The 20652-nt window shown below is 45.6% G+C and overlaps 1 protein-coding gene across 2 annotated transcripts in view; it reads left to right on the top strand.

The window, feature by feature from the left end:
- Window positions 1-20415, top strand: part of MDGA2 (MAM domain containing glycosylphosphatidylinositol anchor 2) — a 204532-nt gene extending 184117 nt beyond the window's left edge. For both annotated transcript variants that reach the window (XM_058026932.1, XM_058026933.1), the window contains 5 exons: window positions 2033-2188; window positions 4443-4601; window positions 8390-8520; window positions 12648-12753; window positions 13202-20415. In XM_058026932.1, the coding sequence (XP_057882915.1) occupies window positions 2033-2188; window positions 4443-4601; window positions 8390-8520; window positions 12648-12753; window positions 13202-13290 (641 nt within the window). In that variant the 3' untranslated portion in view covers window positions 13291-20415. The remainder of the gene's footprint in view (window positions 1-2032; window positions 2189-4442; window positions 4602-8389; window positions 8521-12647; window positions 12754-13201) is intronic.
- The last annotated feature ends 237 nt before the right edge of the window (window positions 20416-20652 follow it).

The raw sequence follows: 20652 nt of genomic DNA on the forward strand, positions 1-20652 counted from the left end.
CATGCTGAGTTCCCGGGGATAACCAGAATCCCACATCCTGCTCAGGTCAGCAGTGAAGGAGCTGTGCTCTGGGAATGAATTCTCCTGGGGGATGTGGTGATGTTGATGGATTTTCTGGGAACCCAAGCCTGTCTGCTCGAGAGCCAAGGAAGTTTCTGGGAACTGCATTCCAGTTCTAACCTGGTTTTATAGGATTGTGGTTTGCACTGATGGTCCTGGAGGGGCACAGAATCCCAGGATGGATCAGGCTGGAAGGGACCACAGAGGGTCACTGATGCCAGTCCCTGCCCAGGGCACAGGATTGTGTCCATGTGGCTCTGGAATATCCCAGGCAGGAGACTCCAGCCCCTCTCTGGGCTCTGCTCAGGCTGGGCACTGCCCAGGGCAGGAGTTCTGCCTCCTGTGCCCGGGAATTCCTGGGATCAATCCCTGCCCCTGGCTCTGGGGCCATTGCTGGGCCTGGAGCACAGCCTGGGCCTGCTCTGGCCTCTGCACACAGGGACAGACACAGGGACAGACAGGGGGACACAGGGACAGACAGAAAGGGATAGACAAGGACAGACAGGGACAGCCAGGGATAGACAGGGACAGACAGGGGGACACAGGGACAGACAGGGACAGCCAGGGATAGACAGAAAGGGATAGACAGGGACAGACAGGGACGCCCAGGGCTGAGGCCCCTCTCAGCTGGGGCTCCTCTCCAGGCTGAGCAGCCCCAGCTCCCTCAGCCTTTCCTGGCCATGGAGATGCTCCAGCCCTTCCTCATCCTCACATCCCTCCCCTGGACCAGATGCAGGAGCTCCAGGTCCCTCCTGTCCTGCTGATCCCAGAGCTGGACACAGCACTCCAGATGTGCAGGTGCAGGATCCTCCCAGTCTCCTCCCTGCTCCCCCCTGGACCCCTTTGGCTTTGTGTTGTTCTTTCTAAAGGCAGAAGGAGAACCAGGAATATTTGGAAGTCACTCTGAGTCCATTCAGAGGTTTGAAGTGAAATTTCCAAGCTTATTTCTGAGCCTGCAGCATCACCCGAGTGTTGCAGCACTAAGCTCCAGGTCCCTCTCTCCTCACTGATTAACAGGGAAGCTCCAGTGGCTTAAGTGGATTTAGAGCTCCCCAAAAGCCCAAACCTGCAAACATTTATCCACCTTCTCAGTTTAACAGGGATGAACAATCCCCCGACACCGGGGGTTGGAGTTTCTCCTAGCAATGAATATAAATTGCACCCCTCCAAGCTGACACCGTGTGCAGGCAGCTGCCTTCTCCCTGGAGAAGGGAGATTTCCTTCTTTTCTCAGATAAATCAATGGACTTTGCAGAAAGAGTAAACTCAGCAGGAATTGTTCATGCAGTGAAATTCAGCTTTTGCACGCTCTACTCCACGGGGCCTTGTAATGCTCTGAGTGAGAGCTGAACCTCCAAGCTGGGCTTTGTTTTGGTTCTTAAATTATAGGAGGAATTTCTCATCCCGTCATCACCCAGCAGGGCAGATCACTGGGCTCTCACAGTTCCGTGCAGAAGAGGATCCCAAGAATCCTCCTTGGGGTTCTTGGCAATTTTTATTCTTTAGACCTACGTGTTTACCACTTTCTGCAAATACATCACAGAAATCTCAGTGAAAATCCAGGAGGTGTGTCCAGGACATGATACAGTCACCTCTCCTTCCCATATGGATTCAGATAAACTGCTGTCTCTTATTCCTAAACCACATTAATCCACTTCCCACATTTCCCTCCCCATATTTAATGTTTTATGAGAATGATTCTGTTCTCCTCAGCTTTTTAGAAATGTGAAAAGAGACAACACCTCTAAAAACCACTGTATAAATCTGAATAGATGGGGAGGAGCTCTACAAAAAGATATATATATAATTTCAATTTCACCAGCACAAATCGATGACCCTGATTTTTTTTTTTTTTTTTTTTTTTTTTTTGAGCTTGCTGCTAAAGAAAACTGTGGATAATTGACAAGGAGTTTGAAAAATAAGGATCGGATGGCAAACCTTGGCCAGTAAATTCCTGTTATTTGTTTTGGCAGGAGAGTTCCACTGTGGCTTTGAGGATGGGAACATTTGCCTTTTCACTCAAGATGACACCGACAACTTTGACTGGACAAAACAAAGCACTGCCACGAGGGACACGAAATACACGCCCAACACGGGGCCCAACGCCGACCGCACCGGCTCCAAGGAGGGTAAGATCCAGCAGTGAGGAATGTGGGATAAGGGAACTGTCCAGGACAGGCACTTCAGCCATTTCCTGCTCATGGAATCCCAGATGGATTGGGATAGGAAAGGATTAAAGTTCATTTTGTCCAACCCCTGCCATGGCAGGGACACAGAATCACAGAATCACTGGGTTGGGAGAGACCTTCGAGATCATTGAGTCCAACCCAGCCCCAGCATCTCAACTCAACCCTGGCACCCAGTGCCACATCCAGGCTTTGTTAAACACACCCAGGGATGGGGACTCCACACCTCCCTGGGCAGAACATTCTAGAACTTTGTCACTCTTTCCATGAAAAACTTTTTCCACTGTCCCAGGCTGCTCCAAGCCCCAGTGTCCAACCTGGCCTTGGGCACTGCCAGGGATCCAGGGGCAGCCACAGCTGCTCTGGCAATCCCAGCCCAGCCAGGAATTCCCAATTCCCAATCTCCCACCCATCCCTGCCCTCTGGCACTGGGAGCCATTCCCTGGCTCCTGTCCCTCCATGCCTTGTCCCCAGTCCCTCTGCAGCTCTCCTGGAGCCCCTTCAGGCCCTGCCAGGGGCTCTGAGTTCAGACCAAGATCCTTCAAGGACTACCAGAAGGAATTACCAGTGCTGAGGAGTGACAGGTCCCAAAACACAACCCCTGATGGTGCCATTCCCACCTTGCCTCATTTTTATTGTGCCATTTTCAAAGTGATTCCCTTCACATTAAACTCTACTGGGGCAATCTGGCTCATCTTAAAACATTCTCCTGCTTTACATAATTTAAATTCTCCCTTGGGCTCTTTCAGTGAGGGGATTTTGCCCCATTTTTGCTCTAGCTATTTTTCAAATGTGCAATTTTCAATCTGCTGCCCCTGCTAACGTGTGCTCCTGACTGCAGTGGGGATTTGCATTTGAAAAGTCCAACACATCGAGTTGAATTTATCCAGACCTGCAGTAATTCCTGCTATTTTATTGTGTGCATTTCCAAAGGGGAAAAATTTATCCCGCACCACATTCATTTGGTTGGATTAATTCAATAAAATCTCTGTGGTTGGCACTTCCAGGAATGGAATAAAGGGGTATTGTCTTCTCTGGGTTTGACGTGGCAAGTTGAAGATATTCCTTGAAAGGTTTCCATCATGATATTTTCCCTCTATTTTACAAGTCATGTTTCCAGGGATAAATTTCCCCCTCAGGACTGAAGGCTGAACCCCCTCAGACTTTGTGCAAAGGTTCATCAGTTTGGAGATGTTTTCCAGCACTGGCCTGCTTCCTGGATTTTAGTTTTCATGGAAAACAGGGCTTTGGAGCAGCTTTTGGAAACACAGGGACTTCATGTAGGAAAAAATGAGTCCCAAAAATGACATGGTGGGAGATGGAAGTGAGAACTTTATCAGGGTGCTTGATAATTCCAAGGTGTTCCTGCATTTATCTGTGTTGGGTCCTGAGGGCTTCATCCCAAGGATTTCCATCTGTGTTGGACACTAAAGGCCTCATCCCAAGGATTGCCCTTTGGATTTTTCCAGGTTTTCACATGCACAGAGATGTTGAAAGGCCTCATGCTAAAGGTTTTCCTTTGGATTTTTCCAGGTTTTTTACATGTACATCGAGATGTCTCAGGCGCTGAAGGCTTCATCCTAAGGATTTCTATTTGGATTTTTCCAGGTTTTTACATGTACACAGATGTTCAAGGCCTTATCCCAATGATTTCCTTTTGGATTTTTTCCAGATTTTTTATATATATGTTGAGATGTCCAAGGTGATGAAGGCCACATCCTAAAGATTTTCTTCTGTGTTGGGTGTTGTGGACCTTATCCTAAGGGTTTCCCTTTGGATTTTCCCAGGTTTTCACATGTACAGAGATGCTGAGGGCCTCATCCCACTGATTTTCCTTTGGGTTTTTCCAGGTTTTTACATGTACACAATGCTGAAGCCCTCATCCCAATGATTTCCCTTTGGATTTTCCCAGGTTTTTACATGTACATGAAGGCATCTCAGGTGTTGAGGGCCTCATCCCAATGGTTTCTCTTAGAATTTTTCCAGGTTTTCACATGTATATTGAAACATCTCAGATATTGAAGGCCTCATCCCACTGTTTTCCCTTTGGATTTTCCCAGGTTTTTACATGTACATTGAGACATTTCAGGTGTTGAAGGCCTCATCCCAATGGTTTCCCTTTGGGTTTTCCCAGGTTTTTACATGCACACAGGTGTTGAGGGCCTCATCCCACTGGTTTCCCTTTTGGTTTTCCCAGGTTTTTACATGTACATCGAGACGTCCCGGCCCAGGCTGGAGGGGGAGAAGGCCCGACTCGTCAGTCCCGTTTTCAGCGTCGCTCCCAAAAATCCCTACGGAGCCACCAACACGGCCTACTGCTTCAGCTTCTACTATCACATGTATGGACAGCACATAGGTGAGAGAAAGCCAATTCCTCTGGGAAAAATAGCTGGAAAAAAATCCTCTTGTTTGGAGGAAAAGCATGGGAAGAGTGCCAGTTCCTCTGAGAGACTGGCATAACTTAGGGAGGTGCTTGAGGGCATCCAAATTGTGGCAACATCCTGATTTCCACTAACCAGGGAGTTTTAGGAAGGAGGAATTTCCCTCTTGCAGCTGGAAAGTGTTTCCTGCATGAGTGAGGTTTTGGGCAGGGAATTGCATGGGAATCCCATTGATCTGAATGGGAATTTTAGAGCCTTGCAAGGGAAAAGTTGATATTAGCAAGGATTTTTCCTGAGTCTAATGGGATGTTTTAGGCATTCCTGAGTAGAATCAGGATCAGGCAAGGAGCAGCAGCATTCCTCAGGTGTTTCTTGTGGAAAATTCATGTAAAATTTGCTCAAAAACTGCAGGAATATGAATTTTCAATGGACATCTGTGAGTGTTCTAGGTATTCCTGATGGATTCAGGATCAGGCAAGGAGGAGCAGCACTCCTCATGCATTTCCCATGGCAAACATATGGAAAAAATTGCAGTAAAGCCACAGGTATTTGGATTTTCAAGGAGTACATGTGAGTGTTTTCAGCATTCCTGACTGGATTCCATATCAGGCAGGGAGCAGCAGCACTCCTCATCTATTACCCATGGAAAAGTCCTGGAAATTTTGTTCAAAAGCTGCTGGAATGTAGATTTTAAAAGGATATCTGTGAGTATTTTAGGTATTCCTGACTAAATTCAGGATCAGCAGGGAGCAGCTGCATTTCTTAGGTGTTTCCTGTGGAAAAGTCATGGAAAATTTGTTCAAACACTGCAGAAATGTGGATTTTCAAGAAGCAGATTTGAGTGTTTTAGGTACTCCTGACTGGGTTCACGATCAGGCAGGCAGCAGCAGCATTCCTCATGTATTTCCCATGGAAAACTCATGGAGAATTTACTCAAAAGCTGCAGGAATATAGATTTTCAAAGGATATCTATGAGTGTTTTCGGTATTCCTGACTAAATTCAGGATCATGCAGGGAGCAGCAGCTTTCCTTTTGTGTTTCCTGTTGAAAAGTCAAGGAAATTTTGCTCAAAAGCTGCAGAAATGTGGATTTTCAAGGAGTATCTGTGAGTGTTTTAGGCATTCCTGACTGGACTCAGGATCAGGCAGGCAGCAGCACTCCTCATATATTTCTTGTGGAAAAGCCATGGAGAATTTGCTCACAAACTGCAGGAATACAGATTTTCAAGCAGTAAGTTTGAGTGGTTTTGGCATTCCTGACTGGAATCAGGATCAGGCAGGGAGCAGCAGCATGCCTCATGTATTTCCCATGGAAAAGTCATGGAAAATTTGTTCAAACTGCAGGAATGTAGATTTTAAAAGGATATCTGCGAGTGCTTTTAGGTATTCCTGACTGGATTCAGGATCAGGCAGGGATCTGCAGCATGCCTCATACATTTCCCATGGAAAATTCATGGCAAATTTGCTTTAAAGCCACAGGAATGCAGATTTTCAAGGAATATATGTGAGTGTTTTAGGCATTCCTGACTGGAATCAGGATCAGGCAGGGAGCAGCTGCATTCCTCATGTGTTTCCTGTGGAAAAATCGTGACAAATTTGCTCGCACACAGCAGGAATTTGGATTTTCAAAGGGTACCTGCCAGTTTATTTTTAATCCTGCCTCTTTCAACACCCACATTTAATTTCTTTTTGTGGTACGTAAAAAAAAAAAAAAAAAAAAAGAAGTGGGAAAATATAAAGCCCAAACAACAAAAATCCAATATTTGGAAGTCCTTTGCGGGTTTCTTGGTGCTCCCAATGTGCCAAGAGTTTTTCCAATGTCAAAGTGACCTGGTTTGATGTATTTTTATCTCTATTTCAAGGGCAAACCCATCCTCCCAGAGAGTTCTGGTGCTTGCTTTGTCCGAGCTCCCCCTGCCCCCAGGCAGAGCTCAGATTTTAAGCAGAGCAGACAAGAGCACTCAGGTTATTCTTTTTTTTTTGTCTCTGTGCTGCAGGAAGGTGGATGCAGCTCCAGGTTGGAATTCTCCTGGCTCTGTGCTGGGTTTTTTATTGGAGGGAACGGATTCAGCCACTCTGTGCTGAGAGAAAATCTAGAAATTGCAATATCTGGTCATATTCTGGTTGTTTATTTGTGGTGAATTATGAAGAACAAATTACAAACATCAAGGGTCAAAGAGTGTTTCTGTATTCTAAAAGTTAGAAAGTATTCTAAAAGTTTAATTCTACTTCCTATTATTCCTCCTTTTAATTACTATTAATAAATTTTTCTTTATACCCTTTTAAAGTTTTAAGCCTACTTTACCTTTCTCCTAATCCTACCTCACAGCAAAAGTAAATAAATTAGCAATTAACCAACACTAAACCCCCCACACTCATGAAGAAAAAAACAACAAAAAAATCTCAAATTAACAAACCAAAACCACTGCACATATAAATATGGAAATGAATATAAATAAGTATAAAATAAATATAAATAAATTAAAAATAAATAAATTTTTAAAACTAAATAAAACTAAAACTAAAACTAAAACTAAATTTAAATATGGATATGGATATGGATATGGATATGGATGTGAATGTGAATATGAATAGGAATGTGAATGTAAATATAAATATAAATATAAATATACATATAAACATATAAATATTTGGAGGAGGGATAAGGCTGAGCAGTCCAAACACTTGGGCTGGGTTAAAGGAATCCCATTCCAATCCCATTCTAGTCCCATTTCAATCCCATTCCAGTCCCATTCCAGTTCCATTCCACTCCTATTCTCTCACCCTGGTGCAAAGGCCAACAGGGGAATTTTCCTCCATTCAATCTCCAGCCTGATGTTTTCCAAGGCTCCAAGTTTGACTTTTGCTAGAAATAAGAACTGTTCCAGAGCAGGTGCAGCTGCCTCAGATCTGGGAGCTTCCCTTGGAATTTTTGGAATCTGCTGTGCCAGGCATCCCAAAAAATGCTGCTCCTGTGGGAATTTGAAAGTCTGAAAGTCTCAGATTAAGAGAAACACACTGAATTTACAGAGCACAAAGAGACCTCACTGCCCCACACACCTGCAGGCAACCACGGTGGCAAATAGCACCAAAACTCCCCAAATCCTGTGAATTAATGAGCCCAGAGAAATTAAATTTGTTATTTTTAGGTGAACCAAGAGAATCTGGTTCTGTTCATGTCTACAGGTGATCCTGGTGTCAAAAATGTCTGTGCTGGCAAAGGTGACAAAAATGTGTGTGGGCAAAGGTGCAGCTCTGGGGGGTTTTCGTGCGCAGGGAAAGATTTTGGAGGTTTTTGAACTCAGAAGATGTTGAGGATATTGTTGTCCTCCAGAAATATTCCCAATGGCATCAGGTCTCTCCCTGAGATGGATCTGCTGGGTTCTGGGGAACTCTGAGAGTTCAGCAATGGGCAGAGGAAAGCTAGGCAGGTTTAACAAGCAAGAATTCAGCACAAAACAACCAAATTGCTGATTTTGCCCTGGATAAGGAGGTCTAATGCAAATTTCTTGCTCTAAACCACAGAAAATTCCTTTTTGCCTGTTTTCCCTGGAATTCTCATGCCTGGCCTGAGCTGCAGGGTGGGTGCTCAGTTCCCCTCTGCTGGGAGTTCTCATCACCACTTCCCAGCTTTCCTGAATTTAAAAGGTTTTGAATTTACACCAAGAAACTTCCACGCCTCGAATCCATGGAAAACGGTTGAGGAGGGTCCTGCAGCATCCAGGCAGAGCCTTCCCAACTCCAGTTCTCCTGCTGTTTTCCAGGAAGTTTGAACGTTTACCTGAGGCTCAAAGGCCAGACTGCCATAGAAAACCCCTTGTGGTCCTCGAGTGGGAATAAGGGACAGCACTGGAACCAAGCCCGGGTGAACATCAACCCCCCCACCTCATTCCAGGTAAGGCTGGCACCTCCAGGAGCTGGGAATTCAGGGCTGGGAGGGAGACTGGGAATATTGACCCTTTTCTTTGGGATTTCCCGGCTCTGGAGGCTGCTCATGGACAGATAACTTCTTTCCTTGAGTACCACGGAGCTTAATAGCGCTTGAACTCAAAAAACACCTTCCAGCCTCCCAAAGATGCTGGGAGTGATTCCAGCAGGTTTTGATTTCAGATTAGCAAGTGGAATATAAAATCATTCACTGGGAGAAATTACTTAGGGCCCCAGTGTTAGAGGTTTTTGGAAATATCTGGACTTTCTGTGGGAAATGAATGATCCGGGAGCATGACACACAGGGGGCTGTGACAGGTTTTTCACACATTTCCTGCTGGGGTTGACAGGGAGGTGCTGATGAACCTTTAGGGGCAGTTCCCAGGCACACTGGGAGCTGCTTGGAACTGGAACACTCCCAAAAAAGCAGCTGCTGCCAGCACATCCTGCTGTGGGTGAGGCTGGGAATGTCCTCAGGGAATGTGGGAGTCACGAGCCGTGCCCTGAGTGCAGGGTTCTCCTCTGAGCCCTCTGTCACTTCTAGCTCCCCTAGGGGAGAAAATGTATTTTTGGGAAAAAGTCACAGGCTGGTTTGGGTTTGAAGTGACCTTGAATCCCATCCCATTAAATGCCATCCCATTAAATCCCATCCCATTAAATGTCATCTCATTCAATCCTATTCCATTCAATCCCATCCCATCCCATCCCATCTCATCCCATCCCATCCCATCCCAACCAGTTCCATCACATTCATCCCCTATCCTATTCCACACCTCACAGAATCACAGAATCACAGAAATTCTAGGCTAGAAGAGACCTTTAAGATCATCGAGTCCAGCCCATGTTCTAACACCTCAGCTAGATCATGGCACCAAGTGCCACATCCAGTCTTTTTTTGAACTCTTTGAGGGATGGTGACTCTACCACTATCCCAGGATGCTTCAAGCCCCAATGTCCAACCTGCCCTTGGAAGATTCCTTCAGTACAAACCCAAACTGCTCTTCTAAAACCCTACATTGGGTTCCACTTCCTGTATTTCCAGGGAATTCCTGATCCTGACCCTTTGTTTTTATTTCCACGCAAGAGAGGCATTGGCAGGAGAGAAATTATTTGGGCTGTTGGATTGCAGAGCAATTCCAACTATGGGAATTAGAGGAAAATTGAGGGAGAGGGAGATGTGAAATCCAGTGGGATGTGAGAGAGCTGGGAATATTCCTCTGGAGAAGGGAAGGATTCAGGAAAACCTCAGAGCCCCTGGCAGGGCCTGAAGGGGCTCCAGGAGAGCTGCAGAGGGACTGGGGACAAGGGATGGAGGGACAGGAGCCAGGGAATGGCTCCCAGTGCCAGAGGGCAGGGATGGGTGGGAGATTGGGAATTGGGAATTCCTGGCTGGGCTGGGATTGCCAGAGCAGCTGTGGCTGCCCCTGGATCCCTGGCAGTGCCCAAGGCCAGGCTGGACACTGGGACACCCTGGGACAGTGGGAGGTGTTCCAGGCTGGGAGTCTGGGAGGTTTGATGGGAACACAGTGTCAGGAACGGGGAAAAGAGGAATTGCAGAGCTCAGGAACACCCAGAGCCCAGGCCAGGCACAGGAAATCAGAGTGATTGAGTTTTTCACTGGTGAAGTTGAGATAAATCCAAGAATTCTGAAGGGTGAAGGAGAGAGAAGTGATTTAGTGTCTGAAAATAATAAATGCCCTGGGAAAGGGAAGGAGAGATGGATTTGAGGGGGTTTTGGAGACCTGGGAAGGGCTTTAGAAAATCAGGGAAGAATCAAACCCTTGGGCAGGGAAATGCAAAGGATTTGGCAGCAGCCATCCAGAGGAGTGGAGGAGGGAGATTCCAGAGGGAAGTTCCTCTCCTTGGCTGCTTTTCACCTTTTACATTGTTGTGTTTAAAGGTTTCAGCATAAAATAAATGTAAAGCTCTGACCAAATATAACAAATAAATGTCAGAACTCTTGGAGCCTTAAATTATCTTTTTTTTTTTTTAGCATCTCTTGCATCAGAGCAAATTTTATTTTCCATTTAGGAGTGTAAGTAGGAAGGAATATAAAGCTCCAAGTGAAATTTAAGGAGAGGGAATTGAAGTGAATCTTTGCAGTAAAACACTGCAGTGTCATGGAAATTAAAACTTTTTATAGGGTAATTTATAGGGGTAAAAGATTTTATAGCTTGTCAGTCCCTGTGATATAGAACAAAGCTTTTGTCATGAGGATCTGGAAGGACTGCAGTGCTTTAAATCTCAAAAAAGTGCATAAATCTAGCTCAGATATTCAATATTTTTATAGAATGAATGCCCCAAAAATAGAGAACCCCAAAAAGAGAGGGACACATTGGTTCTGTCATCCAGAAAATGTCAATTTTAGTTCAGGTTTGAGCATCAGGACATGGTGATGATATGGATGATTGGGATCGGATTTATTGCTAATTTAGGATCTAAATATTGTAGTATCCAAATTAAAATTCTAGGATTTATCACCAATGATTGGGATCAGCGAGTGTCTTGTTTGGGTCAGTGCCAGCCCCTCATTGTGGAGCTCAGCCCACCCAGATTTGGTCCCTTTGTGTCCAGAGAATTCCAACATCAGCAGGATGGGCTGGGAACATCCAGGTCTGCAGCCCTTGGCCCTGCAGGATTCCCAATCCCAAATCACAAAACTCTTGTGGAGCTCCCTTGGGATTTATCCCTGTGTTTGAATGATCTCAGTGCTTTCACTCCCCCATCCAAAAGGGAATATTCCCAATTCTCAGGCTGGAGGTGTCCCTGACAGGGGGGATATCAGGAGACCAGTTTGTCCCAGTTTGTCCCAGTTTGGCCCAGTCTCCAGCAGCATTTTAACTCCTTTTTCAGGTCGATGTGCACCAAACTGAGACCTCTCAGCTCCCCACTTTTGGGGGTGTTAATGATGCCCTGAAGCCCCTCCTGCACCCCCCGCCTGGTGGGATTTTCCTGGGACACCCCCAGTGCCCAGCAGGGAAAGGGAGCAGGGTGAGGGGAGCACACAGGGAGGGTGAAAATCTGCCTGAAATTCTGTGGAAAAATCAGAGAATCCCACACAGGTTTGGGACAGAAGAGATTAAAATCAGCTAATTCCACCTCTGCCATGGGCATGGACACCTTCCATATGCCAGCCCTGTCCAACTTGGCCTTGGACACTTCCAGGGGTGAGGCAGAAGCTGAATCCCCCCAAAACCCTCAGGATTGGCTTTCTAGGATCATAATTCCATCCCATTAAGAGCAGAGTGACCTTTCCTGTAACCCCCATTCTCCAGTTTGATGCAGTGTTTTTAACAACAGCTGTCCAAAAGCATAATAGGGATTTTTTTTTTCAGGATACTGATAGGGAATTCTGCTCAGTTGGCACCTCCTGCCATCCCTGGGAGCTGCAGGCTGGGTTCTGCTCCGTGCCCTGCCAACTCCTGTGCTGTGATTTGTTCTGAGTGTGGAGCAACCCCTCTCTGAGGGCCACCAAAATCGCTGCCAAATGCAGCTTTTAATTAAATGCTGCCTGTTGTGTTTGGACAGAGCCTTTTAGGCTGGAAATTGTTTTCCATTGTCAGGAAAAATTGGACTTTCAACTCTGCTGATTGGTGTTGTTCCTGCTGCCAAGGCGCAGGGGCTGGATTTTGGGGGAGCAGAGGTTTTCCTCTCGAGATCCAAGCACGATTTCCTCTTCCAGCAGTTTGGTTTCAGACAAGGAATATTTGAGAGAAAAGTGCCAACAGGACTTTAAAATCACAGTCATCCACTCAGCAGAGGTTGAAGTTCATCATAAATTGCAGTAAAATCTCTACTGTGTCTCTCACTGTGATAAAACTCATCCCAATTCCTCTGTAAAAAACATTCCTAGACGGAATCAAAGCTTCAAAGCCTGATGAGAACCCACATGTTGGGAAAAACAGATCCTAGCATGGAATTTACTTCCACAATCTGAAATTAGATACTTGAATGTCTTAATTTTAAGAAAAATCCTTTTTTTTTTTTTGTGCTGGTTTCGATTTTAAGATCTGATCTTCTAGACATTTTTTATTCATCCCCCTCTGCTCCACTGGATGTTTTTAATTTACCACCCTCTGATCTTCTTTTTCCCAGCTCATCTTTGAAGGGATCCGTGGCCCTGGAATCGAAGGGGACATTGCTATTGACGACGTGTCCATTGTGGAAGGAGAGTGTATGAAATCAGACCAACCGGCCAACAGTGAGTGCTCCTTTTCCACAATTCCTTCCTATCTTTCCCCTTCCCAAATGGGTTTTTTCCCACAGAACAATCCCTGCTTTGGGTCAGCTGGAAGGTTTAAAGTGGGATGTTGTCCTGGGGAATGCTTTGCTCAGATGCTGGATGGGTGTGAGGCAGAGGTGAGACTGGTGGGTGAGGTTGGGCTGGATTTGAGATACTCTTGCAGGTAAAACAACATCAAAACAACGTTCAGGGGACCCAAAAAATGTGGAATCCATGGAAATCTCTGCTGTGATTCCCTGAGGGCTCTGTCTCACCCTCCACCCATTAAAACAGAGGTAACCACATAGCCAGGTGGATTTTCATCCCGGCTCCTGCTTTCATCCCATTGATGAGATGGATGGAACACTGTAGCGATGCTGAGGGGGTCTGGGCACCTCTTTAATTCTATTTTTTTCCCTTTTTGTAGATCTACGATCAGGTGCTGTTGGGCCATTAGCACATATACGACTTCTCCCACTCCTCATCCTCATGTCTGTCTTAAGTCATCAGAGGTGACCTTATCCTGGCAGAGGCTACAAAAGATTCACCAGGCACTGGCATGAAGAAAGAGTCTTTGTAAAATGGACATTTCCAAACAAACTACCAAAGATTCCTCCACTGACTGACTCGAAAGTTAAATAAATACGTAAATAAATAATTTAAAAATTAAAAAAAAAGCGGATTAAGAAAGCACTGGGGACTTGAAAAGGCATCACGGGAGTGGAACTCACTAAGAACCAAGCTTGAGACCAAGATCTGGCCTAAGTAAGGAAGAGACCTTCAGGTGCTTTTGTGGTCACTGATGAATTCAGCATCATCTGGTTGAACTCTCGGCAAAGAGCTCTAGAAACCCTTGTCAAAGCACAAAGTCATGGCTGGTTTTGTTTCAAATGAATCGTTTGCTTGTTACCATGGAAACCTAATGGCCTGCCAAAAAAGAAAAAAAGAGGAAGGAGAGAGAGAGAGGAAATACAAACACAGAGAGAGAGAGAAACACCTCACTGTAAACAGGGTACGTGAAGAGCTGGCGTTCATTTTCCCTTCCCGAAGGTTTTTAGCGTAGAGTTAAACAAATGTCGGCCCCTTCTACTTCGGCTGTCACCTCCCCTCGAGGACAACCCGGAATCGGAGCTGTTTGCAGACATTCCCGTTTCATTCCTCACGGCTCTGCTTGGTGACTGTGTGCTGTCTCCTTTTGCATGCATTCCCACCCAGGACGTGCCACCTGGGCTTACATTTGTCACAGGCTTCACTGGGAGTTTGCTCGCGGCCGCTGGAAGATCCCTCTCCCCTCCCCACCGGAGTCATCAGCTCTACGGAAGTGAAGAAACCAAACCACCGTCTTTTATAAATTGCCATGGAAACCAAGTGCCTTCAATGAAACAAGCCTGATTTCAAAAAAAACATAAAACAAAAAAACCGAACAATATATATATATATATATATATAAATATATATATATAAAAAATAAAAAAAAGTTATAATAAATGTAATAACGATGATTTCGACGCGGAAGCTTTGCACCGCTGAAAACGTGGGCTGTGCAAAGTCTTTTCTAAACAAACTCTGGAGCCTGGGTGTGCAGGCAAGGAGATGGAGCCGCTTCTGGAGATGGATGGATGGACCTAAGCTGCTGTGGAAAGCCTTTGGGATGAGATCCATGCTGTGTGACCTTGCAGACAGCCATGGCCTTTCAGCTTCTTATCCATTCGAAACAGCTCCCGGCGGTGCTGCCCATGGGAGCAGCACCTTTTGTTGTTGTTGTCGTCGTCGTTTCAGGTTCTCCAGTGGGTCAACCAGAGGAACAAAGGTGGTTCAGACACACACTTGGTGCAGAAGGTGGTGAAACACAGGATGATTTTCTTACTCTCCCCCTCCATTGGGATGGCTCCCGACATCTGGAGCTCCGGACGCTCCGAGGGGGCTCTGCCTCTGCCCCGGAGCCAGACTCGGTGCAGAGGGCGAAAGATTATTTTGTTATTGTAGCGAAATTCAAAAAACAAACAAACAAAAAAAGTTTAAAAAAAATTAAAAATAATCCACTTTTACAAGGAAAAAAAAATAAAAGCTGTACAAAATGGGTTTGAGCTACCCGAACACGTGCCGGTTTTCCACTGCATTGTAAAGTTCCCTTCCAGTTGGTTATGAAATTTGAAGACCTTTTTCCTTAAATTAGCTCAGCTTTTAACTTCATTTAAAAAAAAAAAAAAAGACTTTTGTCTAAAGAAGAGTATTATTATTATTATAATTATAATAATTATTATTATTCTGTGTTCTCTCGACACCCTAGGATTAAAAAGCAAAACCTGATATGCAAATAATTGGAGTACAAATGTGAAAACAAACAAAAGATGAGTATAATAATTGCAAATATGAGTATAAAAAGCACAACGAGATGCAGTAAAACAATGACAAGGCTTGATTTTTTTTATTCTGTAGAAAAATGTTTGTGCAAATTCAGTAATTCCACTGAAGAGATAATTTTCCAGCTCTGTTCAATAAAGCCTCTTTCCAGGTAAGGCAGCCCCGTGGTGCGTGTGTTTGTTGAGACGCTGGCAGGGCTTTCCTTGGTCAACTGGTGTCAGCTGGAGTTGTACTGGTCCATACTGGTAGTGCCTGGGGGCTGGAGCATTCCCAGGATGCTCTTGGCTCTCTGATTTTTAGGCATTTTTGGTGTCTTTAAGTTCCTGTTCTTGGAAAACAGTGGGAGCTCCAAATCAGGACATTTTCAGAGAATCCCAGGATGGTTTAGGTTGGAAGGGACATTAAAGCTCATCCCTGGAATCATGGAATATTCTGGGCTGGAAGGGACCTGCAAGGATCATCGAGTCCAAATCTGAACTGAATGGTCCCTGTGGGGATCGAACCCACAACCTTGGGGTTATCATCACCTTGCCCTGTTTGGAAGAAAGTGGGAACTCCAAGTCTGGAATGGACCATGGGGTTTGGAAGATGGTGGGAGCTCCAAGTCTGGATGGACTGTGGGGTTTGGAAGATGGTGGGAACTCCAAGCCTGGATGGAGCATGGGGTTTGGAAGATAGTGGGAGCTCCAGATTTGGATGGACTGTGGGGTTTGGAGAACAATGGGAATTCTGAGTGTGGATGGACCATGGGGTTTGAAAAAAAGTGGGAAGCTCCAAATCCAGATGGACTATGGGATTTGAAAAACAGTGGCTCTGAGTCTGATGGACCATGGGATTTGGAATATGGTGGGAACTCTGAGCCTGGTGGCCTGTTGGGTTTGGAGGATGGTGGAAGCTCCAAATTTAAATGGACTCTGTGGTTTGGAAGTCAGTGGGAATTCTGAGTCTGATGGACTGCGGGATTTGGAAGACTGCAAGAATTCCAAGTCTGGATGGTCTGTGAGGTTTAGAAGGAATTAGGAACTCAAAGTCTGGATGGTCTGTGGGGTCCAGATGACAATGGGAACGCAGAGTCTTATGAACTGTGGGGTCTGGAATGTAGTGGGAACTCTGAGTCTGGATGGACCATCGGGTTTGGAAGAAAGTGGAAGCTCCAAATCTGGATGGACCATGGGATTTGGAAGAAAGTGGGAGCTCTGAGTCTGGATGAACTGTGGGGTTTGACACCCTTAAAAAATACAAATCACTGGATTTCCCACTGGAAGCTCTGGATTTCAATTGTGGATGGATGAAGGAGCAGGTCAGGCATGGTGAGACCCTGAGGCAGATTTTTTTTGGAGGTTGGTGTGTCTTGGAACTCAGGATCCAAACCTTACCGTGCATCTTCCCATGGATGTTTCCTGAGAGCCACATAGCTGAGGGGTGATCCAAGAGGCTTCTCCATGGGTGATTTTGGCAGGACTCCCTTTGGAAGGGCTGGATCTGCTGGGAGCCAGAGTGACTGTCTGTCAGTCATTTCCACAGGAAATCCCAGAAGGTTTTGGTTGGAAGGGACCTTAAATCTCATCCCATTCCAACCCTACGGGCAGGGACACCTTCCACAGACCAGGAAGGAAAGGAAAACAGGAAGAATTCCATTGCCTTTAAAATATTTCCCTGCTTTTCCCTCGAATTTCCCTCAAAAATCGAAACTGAACCTTAGGTGGCCATTGGAGATGAACTTCCCAGGCAGAGCCCTGGCTGCAGGGCTGCTGGTGGTGGCATGATGGGAACTCTGTGGGAAGTTGGGATTTGGGAAGTGCCCTGTGATTCCTCTTTGATAAAGGAGTTGGATGATAAGGAACAGGAGATCCTGCTCCATTGTTTAGATCTCAAGCCAAAACTGGAGGCTGAAATCCATCTTTCCTCTTTCCATTTGGATTTTCCTTTCCCTCGCTCCCATGGAACACCTGACAAAGAATTTCAATTGACAAAGACCACAGATGTCTTTTTTTTTAGGGCAGAATAATCTGCGTGTCCTGAAAATCCCAGGTTTTTGTGGGAAAGGAAATGTATTCCCATGCCTGTTCCCATTTTACTCTGGGTTGCAGGAGGTGCTAAGAAAAGCAGAATTTCTCTTCCAAATGTTGATTGTAGGAGTAGTTCTATCTTCTTTTACATTCCCAAAATAAAGCACAGAAAAGGAAATGGGATTTTACTCCAGGCCATGAATAAGAAGAACAAATTGAGATATAAATTTCCTACTCTTGGTTTTTATTTCATGTTACATTTTGGACTGAAAATGGATGTGAAAATGTTGGATCAGCCATCAAAGGCAGTCGGAACTGGCAGTTCCCCGGAATTTGAAACCCCTCTGATTCAGTTCTGGGGTATCCAACCTTGAAATGTCCTTGATGGATTTTTAAAATGGACACCAAATATTGAATTGTGCAGCAACTGAAGCCCTGGGATGTTGGGAAAATGGCTGGGTTTGATGGCATGGCTGCAGGAATTATCTGGCTGTTCCCAAAAGCAGAGGAGGGTGGAGCACAGGATAAGTTTTCCAGGTTTTTTCAGTCCTTTCTCAGGCTGATCTGGGAGCATAAGGATGGCTCTGGAGAACATCATTTTTTGTTTCACAAAGCACATTGAATGTGAAATCATGGAATTGTAGAATTATGGAATGTAGAATTATGTAGAATTATGGGTGAAAGGGACCTTAAATCCCACCCAGTGCCACCCCTGGATGGGCAGGGACACCTCCCAGTGTCCCAGGCTGCTCCAAGCCCCAATGTCCAACCTGGCCGTGGACACTTCCAGGGATCCAAGGGCAGCTTCTCTGGACAACCTGAACCCCACATTAAATCATGAAACAACACTTGGACCTCACTGTGGTACCAACCCACCTCTTCTGCAGCCTGGCCTGGATCCTGGATGGGACACAAGGAGGGATAAAACCATGGATTAGAAGGGAGTAAACCCATTCCAATGACACCATGGATGCACAATTAGGATTTGAAGGCCAGAAATGCATGGGAATGTGAAATTTCCTTTTAATTTGGGACAGGAACTGCTGGTTCCTCCTAAAGTGATGGAGCTGCACCATCCAGGCTCTGCAAGCCCCAACCTCCACTGACCCCAGAGCTTTCCTTGACATCCAGCACTGGAATTCCTGCTGCATCCCCCATGGAGATGGAATGATCAGTTTTGGGGTGATTTGGATCCCCAAACTTTAAAACAAAGTCAATCTTCAGCTTCTTGTTAATTTTCTCTTTTCCTGCCTTGTCAGGGCAGTGAATTCCCTTCGTAGGGAGCAGTTCAGGCAGAAGAATCTGATTTTTTTCCATGCTGAGTGGAAGAGGCTTTCCTGGTTTTATTCTGGGAGAGTTTACCTGCTGGAAATGTTTATTTCGTATATTGAAGGGTAATTGAGACTCTCTTCCTCCCCCAGAAGTGTGTGATCCATCAGGAAAATGGCTCTTTGGAGCATTTCCATTAAAAAAGGCTCCCATTTGGAGTTACATGCACTCCCTGCCTCTCCCATGCTAATAAAGAGATTGGGAGCCATCTGGAATAATTCTTGGATTTTACCATAACACTATCAAAAGCTATAAAAAAGTTTACATTTCAAATTCTTTTTTACATTTTTATGGAAAATAAGCAGCACTGCAGGAATGTTTCCCCCTTTTTGCCTGCTCCACCATGATTCCAGTGTCAGCACAGAAGGAATGAAACTATTGGACTATCCTTTGTGCAAAGGAATTTAGGGACCTGCAGCTCCTGCAATCCCACATTCTTGGGATTTACAGTGTGCAGAAAGTTTTCTGTCATCTGTCCCTAAACCCCTGACTGTGTCACCCCCAGATCCCACGGGAATGTTGGTGTAGGCAGGGAGTTATGATAAAAGACAAGAGTGATCATTAACCCAAACACAGGGAAATTGGGATTGTACATCCTGCTGCTCCCTGTCAAAATATTGTTTCATTTTCCTTTGGATCTGTCAGACTGGGGAGCTTGTACTCAATGCATCCCCCCAGAATGGTTTGGGTTGGAAGGGACCTTAAATCCCATCCAGTCCCACCCTTCCATGGGCAGGGACCTTTCCACTATTCCGGTTTCTCCAAGCCCATCCAGTCTGGCCTTGGATATCTCGTGTGCCATCAAAACTCAAGTGAGAACAGACTGAGGGAGTAACCAGAGAACTCGGTGGACTCTGTAGGTGTGAGGAGAAATTCCCTCTTCCCTGAGCACCCCTCCTCAAATTCCCTAAAACATCCCAGTTCAGCCATGACCCACCAGTCATTTCCCACTGGAAGCACCATCATGGAATCGTGGAATCATTTAGGTTGGGCATTAGCTCCAAGAACATCGAGTCCAACCATGCCCCAGCATGGCCAAGGCCACCACTGATCCTTGTCCCCAGGTGCCACATCCACAGGGCCCTGAAATCCCTCCAGGAATGGGAATTCCCTGCTGCCCTGGGCAGCACCTGACAATGATAAAATCCATCTCAGATTCCTGATAAGAAACTGAAACCTAAACAGGACCATTTGTGTTCCCTCTGGATGGGCTGGATGGATGGGATGGATGGATCTGTGCCTCTCCTGCCTGGTTCCTCTGTGACACATTCAGGTTGGATGTCGCCTTAGGAGACCTATGACAGGTGATTTACAACTGATTTCCTTTTCCAGTCTCTGTAAGATTTTTTCCCCCATTGAGAAGGAGACTGGAATGTTGATTGCTTGGACTAGTGAATCTCGAGCTTTGGTCACGTCCAAGGTCACGGCTACAAGTGGAGAAACATTCCTGCCAATCCCTCAGGATCCAGGGTTTGTGCAGGAAACTTTCACCTTCCACAGATAGGAGGGAAAAATGGGATTACTGCAACAACCATGCCTGAGGAATTTTTGGATGGATATGACCACAAAAGGGATTGGAGAAACACCAATTCATGAGAGTAAGGATGAAGAGCCTCAGCACCTTCTCAGGAAAGCTCAGATCTGCTGCACACTCCAACTGCAAAGGGGACAAACGTGGTATTTGTGTCTGTAAATACCCTATAAATACCTGTAATTGGATGTATTTAATGTAAATAGGATAACGAGGACATTTTAACGATCTCCACTGTTGTACAGAACCCAAACCTGCTCTCTTATTTTCCTACACCCCCACTGTAGATTGATTTTGGGTCATTGTTGGGTCTGTATCTGGTTGAGTTCCAAACTGCTCTCACTTTTACCTCAAGGGTTTCATGTTCTTTATGTACATTTTATAAAGAAAAAAAGAAACCACTCTGGATTTTTGGGTACCTTTTCCATTGCCAGCAGTATTTTCTGTCTTTTGCAGTTTTTTCTGCTCCTGGATCCACTGGGATAAAGGGGAGGGATGGGGTTTGGTGGGGAATGGGGATGTTCCTCATTCTGTGTGTCCCTGCCTTCCTGGGAGGTGTAAAAATGTGGGAATGTGATTCCCTATCCCTCCACTTCTTGTTAAGTATGGAAAGGTCTTAATTAGAGAGGAAGAGGCTGGGCCACC

This window comes from Melospiza georgiana, chromosome 6, assembly GCF_028018845.1.
Source record: "Melospiza georgiana isolate bMelGeo1 chromosome 6, bMelGeo1.pri, whole genome shotgun sequence".
Taxonomy (NCBI): domain Eukaryota; kingdom Metazoa; phylum Chordata; class Aves; order Passeriformes; family Passerellidae; genus Melospiza; species Melospiza georgiana.